The 13,694-nt window shown below is 34.6% G+C and overlaps 1 protein-coding gene across 14 annotated transcripts in view; it reads right to left on the minus strand.

Moving 5' to 3' along the window:
- LARP1B (La ribonucleoprotein 1B) overlaps nt 1-13,694 on the minus strand; it is a 137,158-nt gene that overhangs the window by 18,998 nt on the left and 104,466 nt on the right. For 9 of the 14 annotated variants that reach the window (XR_009259317.1, XR_009259316.1, XR_009259315.1 and 6 more), the window contains 2 exons: nt 9,366-9,577; nt 8,805-8,911 (listed from right to left, as the gene is read on the minus strand). Coding sequence is in view for 11 of the 14 variants with exons in the window: in XM_058721409.1 (XP_058577392.1) it covers nt 8,805-8,911; nt 9,366-9,577 (319 nt within the window). In the remaining 3 variants the exon portion in view is untranslated. Of the gene's footprint in view, nt 1-8,804; nt 8,912-9,365; nt 9,578-13,694 lie in introns of those variants that run through there. The other 5 variants (XM_058721404.1, XM_058721406.1, XM_058721405.1 and 2 more) reach the window with 4 other exon arrangements.

Here is a 13,694-nt window from a genome sequence, read left to right on the forward strand (position 1 = left end):
AAACTCACGGACCGCGAGGTCGTGACCTGGTTGAAGTCGGACGCTTAACCGACTGTGCCACCCAGGCGCCCCGCCTATGTCCTCTTCTTATAAGAATACCAGTCCTATTCATTCAGATGGCCAACTGACACATGAAAAAATGCTCAACATCACTCATCATCAGGGAAATACAAATCAAAACCACAACGAGATACCACCTCACACCTTTCAGAATGGCTAACATTAACAACTCAGGCAACAACAGATGTTGGCGAGGATATGGAGGAAAAGGATCTCTTTTGCACTCCTGGTGGGAATGTAAACTGGTGCAGCCACTCTGGTTCCTCAAAAAATTAAAAGTAGAACTACCCTACAACCCAGCAATTGCACTACTAGGCATTTATCCAAGGGATACAGGTATGCTATCTCGAAGAGGCACATGCACCCCAACGTTTATAGCAGCACTATCAACAATTGCCAAAGTATGGAAAGAGCCCAAATGTCCATCGATGGATGAACAGATAAAGAAGATGTGATATACACACACACACACACACACACACACACACACACACACACACACAATGGAGTATTACTTGGCAATCAAAAAGAATGAAATCTTGCCATTTGCAACCACATGGATGGAATTAGAGGGTATTATGATATGCAAAATTAGAGAAAGACAAACATCATATGACTTCACTCATATGAGGACTTTAAGATACAAAAAAGATGAACGTAAGGGAAGCAAAAATAATATAAAAACAGGGAGGGGGACAAAAGATAAACTCTTAAATATGGAGAACAAACAGGGTTACTGGAGAGGTTGTGCGGGGGTGGGGGGGATGGGCTAAATGGGTAAGGGGCATTAAGGAATCTACTCCTGAAATCATTGTTTCACTATATTATAACTAACTTGAAAGTAAATTTAAAATAATAAATTAAAAAATAAAAAATAAAATTAAAATAAAATAAAATAAAACAAAAGCTGAATAGGAAAAAAATACATAAATCGTTAAAAAATGTTAAAAAATACCAGTCCTATTAAATTGGGGCCCCATCTTTGTGACTTCATTTAACTTTAATGGTCTCCTTAAAGGCTGCAATGTCTCTAAATATAGTCACACTGGGGGTTAGGACTTCATACAATTTTTTTTTTTCTAAAATTTTTTAGTATTTATGCTATTTTTGAGAGAGAGAGAGAGAGAGAGAGAGAGAGACAGAGTACAAGCAGGGGAGGGACAGAGAGAGAGGTAGACACAGGATCCAAAGCAGGCTCCTGGCTCTGAGCTGTCAGGACAGAGCCCAACGCAGGGCTTGAACCCAGGAACCGTGAGATCATGTCCTGAGCCAAAGTTGGCACCCAACATACTGAGCCACCAACGTGCTCTGAGACTTCATATAATTTTAAGTAGATACCACAGTACCATCCTAATGGGTATGAAGAGGTATCTCATTGTGGTTTTTGATTTGCATTTCTCTAACGACTAATGATGTTGAACATCTCATGGGCTTACTGGCCAATTTGTATATCTTCTTTGAAGAAATGTCTATTCAAATCCTTTGCCCATTTTTGAATTGGGTTTTCTTTAGTTGTCAACTTTTTAGAGTTCTTTATATATTCTAAATATTAATCCCTAATCAGATATCTGATTTGCAAATATTTTCTCCTATTGAGTAGGCTATCATTTGACTCTGGTAGTAACTTTTGATATATAAAAGTTCTTAATTATGATGAAGTATGGTAATTTTTTTCTTTTCTCACCTCTTTTGGTGTCATACTCAAGAAACCACTGTCAAATCCAGGGCATGAAAATTTTTCCTTATGCTTTCTTCTAAAAATTTTACAGTTTTACCTCTTACATTTAGGTCTTTAACACACTTTGAGTTAATTTTCTTGTATGCGGTATAAGGTCTGGATCATCCTTTTACATGTTGGATATTCAGTTTTCCTAGTACCATTTGTTAAAAAGATGGTCCTTTTCTCTACTGAACATTCCTAGCACCCTTGCTGAAAATAAGCTGACTGTATACATGAAGGTTTATTTCTAGGTTCTCTACTGATTCCATCGGTCCATTTGCCTGTCTTTGACCAGGAAGCTTTACAGTTACAGGAAGCTTTCAAAGTTATGAGGTGTTAGTCTTCGAATTTTATTCTTCCATTTTCAAATTGTTTTAGCTTTTCAGGACTCCTTGCAATTTCTTGTGAATTTGAGAATAAGGTTTTCCATTTCTGTGGAAAAGGCTGTCAGACACATAGACCAATGCAATAGAATAGAAATTGATATTCTTCAACAAAACAGGAAAGAATATCCAATGGAAAAAAGACAGACTCTTCAACAAATGGTGTTAAGAGAACTGAACAGCTACATGCAGAAGAATGAAACTGGATCACTTTCTTACACTATACATAAAAATACATTCAAAATGGATGAAAGATCTCAATGTGAGACAAAAAAACCATCAAATTCCTAGAGGAGAAGAAAGGCAGTAACTTCTTTGACATTGGCCATAGAAACCTCTTACTAGATACATCTCCTGAGGCAAGGGATATAAAATTAAAAAGATACTATTGGGACTTCATTAGGATAAAAAGCTTCTATACAGTGAAGGAAACAATCAATAAAAAAAGGCAACCTTTGGGATGGGAGAAGATATTTGCAAATGACATATCTGATAAAGGGTTAGTATCGAAAATATATAAAGAACTTATCAAACTCAACACCCAAAAAATAAATAATCCAGTTAAAAAATGGGCAACTCCTGAAATCAATCAATAAACTCCTACAATCAATCCACCAATCAAGCAATCAATAAAAATGGGCAGAAGACATGAATAGACACTTTTCCAAAGAAGACATACAGATGGCTAACAGATATATCACTCATCATCAGGGAAATACAAATCAAAAGTACAAGGAGATATCATCTCACATCTGTCAGAATGGCTAAAATTAACAACACAGGAAACAACAGATGTTGGGAGAGGTTGTGGGGAAAGGGGAACTCTCTTACACTGTTGGTGGGAATGCAAACTGGTGCAGCCACTCTAGAAAACAGTATGGAGGTCCCTCAAAAAGTTAAGAATAGAATTACTCTATGATACAGCAATTGCACTACTAGGTATTTACCCAAAGGATACAAAAATGCTGATTCAAAGTGATACATGCACCCTGATGTTTACAGCAGCATTATCAACAAGAGCCAAATTATAGAGACCAAATGTCCATCAACTGATGAATGGATAAAGAAAATGTGGAAAATGTGGTGTGTGTGTGTGTGTGTGTGTGTATATATATATATATATATATATATATATATATATATATATATGATGCAGTATTATTCAGCCATAAAGAAGAAGGTCCTTAACCTACAAGGGTAGACACACAAGGTTAGCAGCAGACCTGTCCACTGAAACTTGGCATGCCAGAAGGGAGTGGCAGGATATATTCATTGTGCTGAATGGGAAAAATATGCAGCCAAGAATTCTTTATCTAGCAAGGCTGCCATTCAGAATAGATGGACAGATAAAGAGTTTCCCAGACAAACAAAAACTAAAGGAGTTTGTGACTACTAGACCAGCCTTGCAAGAAATTTTACAGGAGACTATTTGAATGGAGAGGAAAAAAAAATACCAAAGCAACAAAGACTAGAAAGGACCAGAGAACATCACTAGAAGCACCAATTCTATAAGTAACACAATGGCAATAAATTTATATCTTTCAATAATTACTGAGTGTAAATGGACTAAATGCTCCAATCAAAAGACATAGGGTATTAGAATGGATACAAAAAATAAGACCCAGCTATACGTTGCCTACAAAAGACTCATTTTAGTCGTTAAGACACCTACAGATTTAAAGTCAGGGAATGGAGAACCACTGGTTATGCTAATGGATGTTAAAAGAAGGCCAGAGTAGCCATATTTATATCAGAAAAAACTAGATTTTAAAACAAAGACAGTAACAAGAGATGAAGAAGACATTATATTATATTTAAGGGATCTATCCATCAAGAAAATCTAACAATTGTAAATATGTATGCTCCCACTTGGAGACATCCAAATATATAAATCAATTAATAGAAAACATAACGAAACTGAATGATAATAATACCATTAATAGTAAGGGACTTTAACACCCCACTTACAACAATGGACATATCATCTAGGCAGAAAATCAACAAGGAAAAAATGGCTTTGAATGACACACTGGACCACATGGACTAAACAGATATATTCAGAACACTTCATCCTAAAGCAGCAGAATACACATTCTTCTTGAATGCACATGGGACAGCCTCCAGAACAGATCACATACTGGGTCACAAATCAGCTCTCAACAGGTAGAAAAAGATCAAGATCATACCATAGATATTTTCAGATCACAACATTATGAAACTTGAAATCACAAGAAAAATTTGGTAAGCCCTCAAATACATGGAGGTTAAAGAACATCCTACTAAAGAAAGAATGGGGTAAACCAGGAAATTAAGGAAGAAATTAAAGATACACGAAGCAAATGAAAATGAAAACATGACAGTTCAAACTCTTTGGATTTTCATGTTGGACTTTGGGATGGGAAGAAGTTACTGCCTTTCTTCTCCTCTACGAATTTGATGGTTTTTTGTCTGACATTGAGATCTTTCATCCATTTTGAATGTATTCTTATGTATAGTGTAAGAAAGTGATCCAGTTTCATTCTTCTGCATACTTTCCTAAGAGGAAAGTATATTGTAATTCAGGCCTATTTCAAGAAGCAAGAAAAATCTCAAATACACAACCTAACCTTACACCTAAAGGAGCTAAAAAAGGAACAGCAAATAAAGCCTAAAGTCAGCAGAAGGGAAATAAAAAAAATACAGAACAGATAAATAAAACTAAGAGCTGGTTCTTTGAAAGAATAAACAAAATTGATGAACCTCTAGCCAGATTTACCAAAAAGAAAAGAGAAAGGAACCAAACAGATAAAATCACAAATGAAAAAGGAGAGATCAGAACTAACACCACAGAAATGTAAACAATTATGAGAATATTATGAAAAACTATATGCCAACAAACTGGGCAATCTGGAGGAAATGGACAAGTTTCTAGAAACATACAAACTACAAAAACTGAAACAGGAAGAAATAGAAAATTTGAACAGACCCATAATCAACAAAGAAATTGAATTAGTAATAAAAAACCTCCTAACAAACAAAAGCCAGGGCCAGATGGCTTTCCAGGCAAATTCTCACCAGATATTTAAAGAACAGTTAATATCTCTTCTTCTCAAACTGTTACAAAAAATAGAAATGGAAGGAAAGCTTCCGAACTCATTCTATGAAGCCAGCATTTCCTTGATTGCAAAACCAAAGACCTCACTAAAAAGGAGAAATACAGACCAATATCCCTGATGAACATGCATGAAAAAATTCTCAACAAGATAGTAGCAAATCAAATTCAACAGTACATTAAAAGAATTATTCACCATGATCAGTGGGATTTATTCCTGGGCTGCAAGTGCAGTTCAATATTCACAAATCAATCAACATGATACACCACATTAATAAAAGAAAGGATAAGAACCATATGATCCTCTCAATAAATGCAGAAAAAGCATTTGACAAAGTATAGCATCTATTCTTGATAAAAACCCTCAACGAAGTAGGGATAGAGGGAACATACCCCAACATCATAAAGGCCATTATGAAAGACCCACAGCTAATATCCTCCTCAATGGGAAAAAACTGAAAGCTTTTCCTCTATAGTCAGAAACAAGACAGGGATGTCCACTCTCACCATTGTTATTTAACATAGTACTGGAAGTCTCAGCCTCAGCAATCAGACAAGAAAAAGAAATAAAGCCTCCAAATGGCAAAGAAGAAGTCAAACTTTCACTATTTGCAGATGATATGACACTCTATGTAGAAAACCTGAAAGACTCCAAAAAATTGCTGGAACTAATACACGAATTCAGCAAAGTCACAGGATATAAAATCAATGTGTAGAAATCTGTTGCATTTCTACACACCAATAATGAAGCAACAATAACCTAGAATTCAATCAAAATTTATGAGACAGACACAACAAGAAAATCAAACAGAATGAGACTTACAGATGACTGCTGGCATGATCACACAATGAACTTTAAAATAACTATGGTCAGGGACACCTGGGTAGCTCAGTCAGTTAAGCATCAACTTTGACACAGGTCATGACTTCATGGTTGGTGAGTTTGAGCCCCACTTTGGGTTCTCTGCTGTCAGTGCAGAGCCTACTTCAGATCCTTTGTCTTCCTCTCTCTCTGCCCCTCCCCCCACTCATGCGCACGCTCTCTCTCTCACTCAAAAATAAACACTTAAAAAAATAATAACTATGATTAGATTAATATATTGAAGGATTTCATGGAAAAGGAAAACATGCGTGATAGAATTTCAGCAAGAAAACTATTATTAAGATATCAAATGGTAATGTAAAATATACGAAGCACAATATCAGAAACAGAATTCCCATGATGAGTTTATCCAGAGACTGGACACAGATGAAGAAAGGATTAGTAAACTTGAACACAGGTCAATCAAAATTATCCAACACGAATTATAAAGAGAAAAAGAGTAGAATAACAGATCAGATCAACTAAGAGCTGTGAGACACTAGTAAATGGTCTAATGTACATGTAATTGGAATCCCAGAAGGGGAACAAACAACAAGAACACAAGGCAAAAAATATTTGAAGAGGTAAGAGATGAAAATTTTCCTAACCAAACAAAAGACAACAAACAATAAATCCACTATTTCAGAGAACCACAAGGAGGATAAATACTTTGTATGTCACACACATTTATATACATATATCCATATCCATACCTAGATCCATCAAAGAATTTTATACTCAATAAGAGTATCTTTCAAAATAGAAAAAAAAAAACTTTTCCTAATAATCAAAAATTGACAGAATTCATTGCTCATAGACCTGTACAACAAGAAATGTTTAAGAAATGAAGAGAATTACAAAGGGTAAAAATGAGAGCAAATATTTCAAAAATTTCTCATGTTACTTGTTTAAAAGATACTGCCTAAAGAAAAGCAATAACAAGGCATAACAAAGGATGAGAGGAAATGGAACTTTATGGTACTGAGATTCTTATGCTATACATGTAGTGGTATAATATTATTTGAAAGTAGACTAGGTTAAAATGTATATTATGAACTACAGATGACCAGTAAAAAATAAGAGATATAAATAAAAAGCTAATGGTAGAGATAAAATAGAATTATTGTTAAAACTCAACTGATCCAAAAGATAGAAGGAAAAAGAACAGATAAGACAAATAGAATATAAGATGGTAGATTTAAATCTAACCACATCCATAATTACATTAATGTAGATGATCTAAAGATATGAATGCTCATAGCAGGTGAGGCTACAGTGTAGGAGGCGGGGAGTGCGGGAAGTATAAGGGAACTCTCAGTATCTTCTACTCAATTTTTGCTGTGAACCTAAAACTACTCTAAAAAATAGGTCAGTTGAAAAAAATTCACACTCATTATTGTAAATATTTGTCTGTCAATCCCTGAATTAAGCTCCAGAAAGGTAGGGACTGTATTTATCTTGTTCCCTGCTGTATACTCAGTGCCTAGAAAAGTGCCCAACACATTGTTAAGTCCCTGCTTTCCTGATACATTTTATTTGTGGGAGAACGTCGAGTGGTGCCTGGGAATGAATAAATCAATATATAGATGAATTATTAATAACAAAAGATATAATGTAATAAAAATGGACTGTAAGAAACACATTCCTAACTAAATCTTCCATTAAATGTTCTAACTAAACTAAATGTTATTGATTAAACATCTTTTACCATTATCTGTTGATCTCTAAATATACTGCTCCAATAAAAAAAATACCCTGGAAAAAAAAAAACCCTCAAAATCGCTGAAAACACAAAAATAACCCTAAGTACATGATAGGAGTGCAAAAAACACATATACATTTTATCTTTTAAGGACAATATATCTAATGAAAACAAAATGTAGAAGTACCAACTAAATATCACTGGAAAGACAAAGGTGGATATTTTCAGATTATGAGAAAGGTGAGTATTTTCAGATTTTCTTTGAATGAAACTATTTAATCCTTTCTTTCTAGTAACCAGTCAAAACAAGTTTTCCTAAAGCTAAGTTTTCATTTAGCAATTCAGTCAGATAATTATTCTGAAAACAACTATTTAAACACAAAATGGGTGTACAAGAAACACAAAGCACTTAGCAGTAAATCACCTCTGCATCCACTCTACAGGACAAAACATGCCTTATTATGTTGCACAACTGGCACTATAAAAGGTTTACTCTGTTATCTCTTTTGAAGTAAATAATAGTCTTTTTAAAAAATTAAAGCTAAAAGAAAAACCACTTACTACTAACAATCAGCTAATCTATTTCCTTCAAAAAGGAAAAATTTCAAAATAATAGTGTGTTTTATTTCCATATTCTTAATATAGTTTGAGTAGATAGGTCAGCATATTAATTCACTAAGAACCTACTAGGCCACTGAGAATCTGGAATCTTTCATAAACCTAAATATATGTTTATCTAGGAGTATACATTTATGGAAACCAGTTTAAATGGAAAAAAAGTAACTGTCCTACTCAATTTTTCCTTACCGTACTTACTGGAAAATTATCCCACTTAATTCCCCCTCCTTTGGCTTCTTTTTAAAAACTATTTTCAATGTTCTCTAATTTGCTAACATATTAACTTTTATATATTCCAAAGGTCTAATTAGTAACTGTTTTCATAAACTTAAAATAAAAAACAAAGCAATGTTTGACAAATATAGTACCTGACAGAGGATGTTCTTGGTCCATGATCTCTGGAATCCATTACCCAACCAACATGACACTCTAGAGGGGGATTTGTACTATGCCTTGTTTTTCTCTTTCTTGGACTCTAAAGAAAAAGAAGTCAAACATTGCAATGATTGAGTAGTGTGAACTTCACAAGTAAATTAACACCCTCTGACTATAAACTAGCTCAAACATTTTCATACTGTGGATGACACATTATGAAATCACATGAAGTCACAAAACTCAAACATCTCACATACAAGTTACAAAACTTAAAAGGTCTTTTGCCTAGTTTCAACACAAGGATTAAAGGAAATACAACTTAGTATGATTCTTCATTATACCTTCTGATCAACTTTAATTACACCACCAAATTGGAAAGAAGTTATTCCTTAACCTGAGAAAACATCAATCACTATGGTGAAATATCATTTTTAAATGAATTTTTACAACCTAAATCATATATTTTAAAAAATGTGATAGAAACTAAAACATCTCATTTTGTAATGTTAAAGGATACAAAATGCAGGCTTTATATTCCTGGTTGTTTTGTGTACCTTTACATCAATAGCTTTTGGTTCTTTAACAACAGGATAAAATCTTGGTGTTTTGTTTGGATCTTGTAACCTGGGTGTTCGAGGTGTTTTAGGTGACCTTGCAGGATAAACTCTAGGAGATTCTGGAACTGCTGTGGGTAATGAAAGGGCCATTGTTGCTGAAGATATTTCTGAAACATCAAACAGCTTCTGAGCTAATTCATCACTCAAATCTGCAAAATAAAAATCTTGTTAAAAGTTACTTAGATGATAAGAAAATATTTTACTTGAGAGCAAGGGTAATTCTGAAATTTTCTACTCTCAAAAGATTTTTTCCTCAGAAACATTTCAAATATATAAGAATAAAAAATAAACACTTGTCTGTACATCACCTAGCCTTACCAAGTTTTAATTTTGCTATATCTGTTTGACTTTTTTAAAAAGAAAAGTAAGCAGAAGCCCACTGTATAACCTTCCCCAATCCCATTTTGCTTTTGCTCATCAGAGACAACCAGACTCTCGAATTTGGTACTTTTATCTATAATTATATACATATTTGTAATACCATTATTTGCATAATTAGCTTTACATAAGTGACATCATACTATATGTACCATTTTGCAAGTTTTTGCAGTCATATCTTGTTTGATACTTGATTATTCAAGTTCTACTCATATAGCTTTGGTTTATTCATTTTCACTGCAGAATATTATGCTGTTATACAAATATATCAAAATTTATACCTTCTCCTGAGGATGCATATTTATGTTATTTCCAGATTTTTGGTATAATCAACGATGCTACAGAGAACATTGTTAAATATTTCTCTCTGTATAGGTGTGAGCATGTCTCTAGGGTTTATATGTAAAAAAGAAATGTTTACTAAAACAGCACATGCATCTTTATTTTGAGAGAGAGAGAGAGAGATGGAAGGAGGGAGGGAGGAAGAGAAAGAGAGAGAGAGACAGGGAGAGAGAGAGAGAGAGAGAAAGAGAGAGAGAGAAAGGGAGGGAAGGACAGAGAAAGAGAGAGGGACAGACAGAATCCCAAGCAAGCTCCATGCCATCAGCATGGAGCCCGAGGTGGGGCTCAGTCTCATGAACTGTGAGATCATGACCTGAGCCAAAATCAAGAGTAGGAGGCTTAGGGGCACTTGTACCCCAATGTTTACAGCAGCACTTTCAACAATAGCCAAATTATGGAAAGAGCCTAAATGTCCATCAACTGATGAATTGATAAAGAAATTGTGGTTTATATACTCAATGGAATACTACTTGGCAATGAGAAAGAATGAAATATGGCCTTTTGTAGCAATGTGGATGGAACTGGAGAGTGTTATCCTAAGTGAAATAAGTCATACAGAGAAAGACAGATACCATATGTTTTCACTCTTATGTGGATCCTGAGAAACTTAACAGAAGACCATGGGGGAGGGGAAGGAAAAAAAAGGGAGGGAGCCAAACCATAAGAGACTTAAAAACTGAGAATAAACTGAGGGGTGATTGGGGGTGGAGGGAGGGGAAAGTGGGTGATGGGCATTGAGGGGGTGGAGGGAGGGGAAAGTGGGTGATGGGCACCTGTTGGGATGAGCACTGGGTGTTGTACGGAAACCAATTTGACAATAAATTTCATATTAAGAAAAAAAAAAAAAAAGACTAGGAGGCTTAACTGACTAAGCCACCCAGGCATCCTGGCACATGCATCTTCTGATTTACTAAGTACTGATTGCCAAAGTGCTTTCTATAATGGTTTCACCAATTTATACTCCCACCAGTAGCATGAAAAAGTCTCAGCAATTTAATATACTCGTCAAGACTGGTTTTGTTTAGACGTTTAAATATTTTTCCATCTCATGATATTTGAATGGTATTTATATTTGGGGTTTTGTGTGTGTGTGGGGGGGGGTTTGTGTGTGTGTGTGTGTGTGTGTGTGTGTGTGTGTGTGTGTGTTTAATTTCAAGTTTTTATTTAAAATCTAGTTAGTTAACATATATGGTAATATTGGTTACAGATGTAGAATTTAGTGATTCACTTCCATATAACATCCAGTGCTCATCACAAGTTGTACTCCTTAATATTCCATCATGCATTTAGCCAATCCCTCACCCACCTCCTTCCATCAACCCTTAGTTTGTTCTCTATAGTTAAGAGTTTCTTATGGTTTGCTTCCCTATTTTTCCCCTCTTCCTCTATGTTTATTACTGGTGAGGTTGAGCATATTTTCATATATATAGTCATCATTCACATTTCCCCTATCATGAGTTTACAACCATATCCTCAGACTATATTTCTATTGGGTTGTTTTACTTATTAGTTTGTGGAAATATTATGGTAAGATACTAATAGTAAGCAAGTAGAATGTAGACTGTTTCTGTATGGTTTTTCTTCAGACTTACCAACTTCTTTTGATTCATACAATGGATTTTTGTTTATCATTCAACAAATATTACCAAGTACCTGCTATATGCCAAGCACTATTCTAGAAACAAGGTTGTAAACTCAAAAGTGAACTTAACCACTCTATTACCTAATTTCCCCATTTCTTCTCCCAATCTGTTATCAGAATGATATAATGATATAATAATGATATTCGGCGGGGGGGGGGGGCAAATTAGGTCATTTCATGTCTCTACTTAAAATCCTCAGTGTTTCCCTTTTGCCTCTGGGAGAAGTCTAGTCTCTTTATCATGGCATATGAGACTTGACTGATTTTGACTTATCTATTGTCTTTCTCCACTTCAATTTTAGTGCCCCAGATAGGAACCTACTTGTTTCTATTTTCTTGCTTCTCACCTTTTCATATGCTTTTTCCTCTGTCTGAAAGTCCCTTTCCCTTATCTTTTTACACCAAATTGAATGCATATCCTTCCTTTAATACCCAGCACAGATGTTACTTTCCCTAGGAATCTATAGCACTTCTTGAATTTCTGCCAATAAAAATAATTCTCTTTTTTTTTTTGGTGCCACCTTTACATTTTATCCATTTATTGTTCGATTTATTAAATTAAAATTTATTTTCTTATATATTATCTGATCAGATGCTAAGAACAAGTCCCAGTGCGTTCCTAAAAGCAAGGTCCATAATCTAATATTTGTATACCAGTGCCTAAAACAGTGCTAGGAAAAAAATATATACCCAGCAAATGACCAATAAATTTAACTGAATTGTGTTAATACAGATTTTCCTTAGACCAAAAAGATAATGCAATCTCAAGGATAAAACTATGATTATACACTGAAAAATATGTTAAATCCAGCACCTCTGTAAAAGAAATATTTTAAAAAGATCTAGGAACATTAACAGTAAGCTTCCTAGCATCCAGATTATGGTCTCCAAATTCCATTTCCATTTCCCACTGATCTGGTCCTCTACAAGGAATAGAGTCTGTAGCATAAAGTATAATATGAGCCTGGGAAATCTTGAGTCAGAAAGCAATGAAATTAAAAAAGAAAAAAACTAGAATAGGTCATAAGGACAGAGCAGCAAATTTCAGTGGCCCCACCAGTCAAAAATGAAGTACTTTGACCACTAAAAACAATGATTGAAACTGACTAAACATTTCAAATAAATAAGTTCTACAAGTTCAAAATGGTGCCTTAACATTTAATCACATTTGCAGGTTGCTAGGGCACCAAACTCATTATTCTAAAAACTAACTAAATGCAAAGAAAGAAACAAGCATTTATCCTTTCTTTCCTGGAAAAATTGAATTTCAAAGTATTCAAAGAGTTGATAAAAGAATATTCTTCTTTATAGAATTCTAGGTATGGAACACAGGAATGAGAGAACTAGATGACTATTTGTAACTCTAATGAAATAGAGGATGTAGGGAATATTCATCAATGACTCTTAAAACCATTTTGTAAAATGTTGAAGGGAGATTCAGCACCAAAGACATGATCCCTGAAAGGAAGAACTGATAAGCTAGACATCACTGAAGTGAAAAAAACATCTGCCCTCCAAATGACACTGTCAAGATAATGAGAAGACAAGTCACAGATCAGAAGAAAATATTTGCAAAAGACACATCTAATAAAGGACCGTTATCCAAAGTATATAAAGAACTCTTAAAACTCAAAAATAAGAAAACAAACAAACCAATTAAAAAATATGAACAGATACATTAATGAAGATATATATGGCAAATAAGCACAGGTAAAGATATTACACATCATGTCATCAGGGAAATGTAAATGGAAATCAAATACCATGACAACCCATGAGAATGGCCAAAGTCCAGAACACTGACAACACCAAATGCTAGCAAGGATATGGAGCAACAGGATCTCTTATTCATTGGTGGTGGGAATACAAAATGATACAGACACTCAGGAAGACAGTTTGGTAGC

Source organism: Neofelis nebulosa, chromosome 3 (assembly GCF_028018385.1).
Source record: "Neofelis nebulosa isolate mNeoNeb1 chromosome 3, mNeoNeb1.pri, whole genome shotgun sequence".
Classification (NCBI taxonomy): Eukaryota; Metazoa; Chordata; class Mammalia; order Carnivora; family Felidae; genus Neofelis; species Neofelis nebulosa.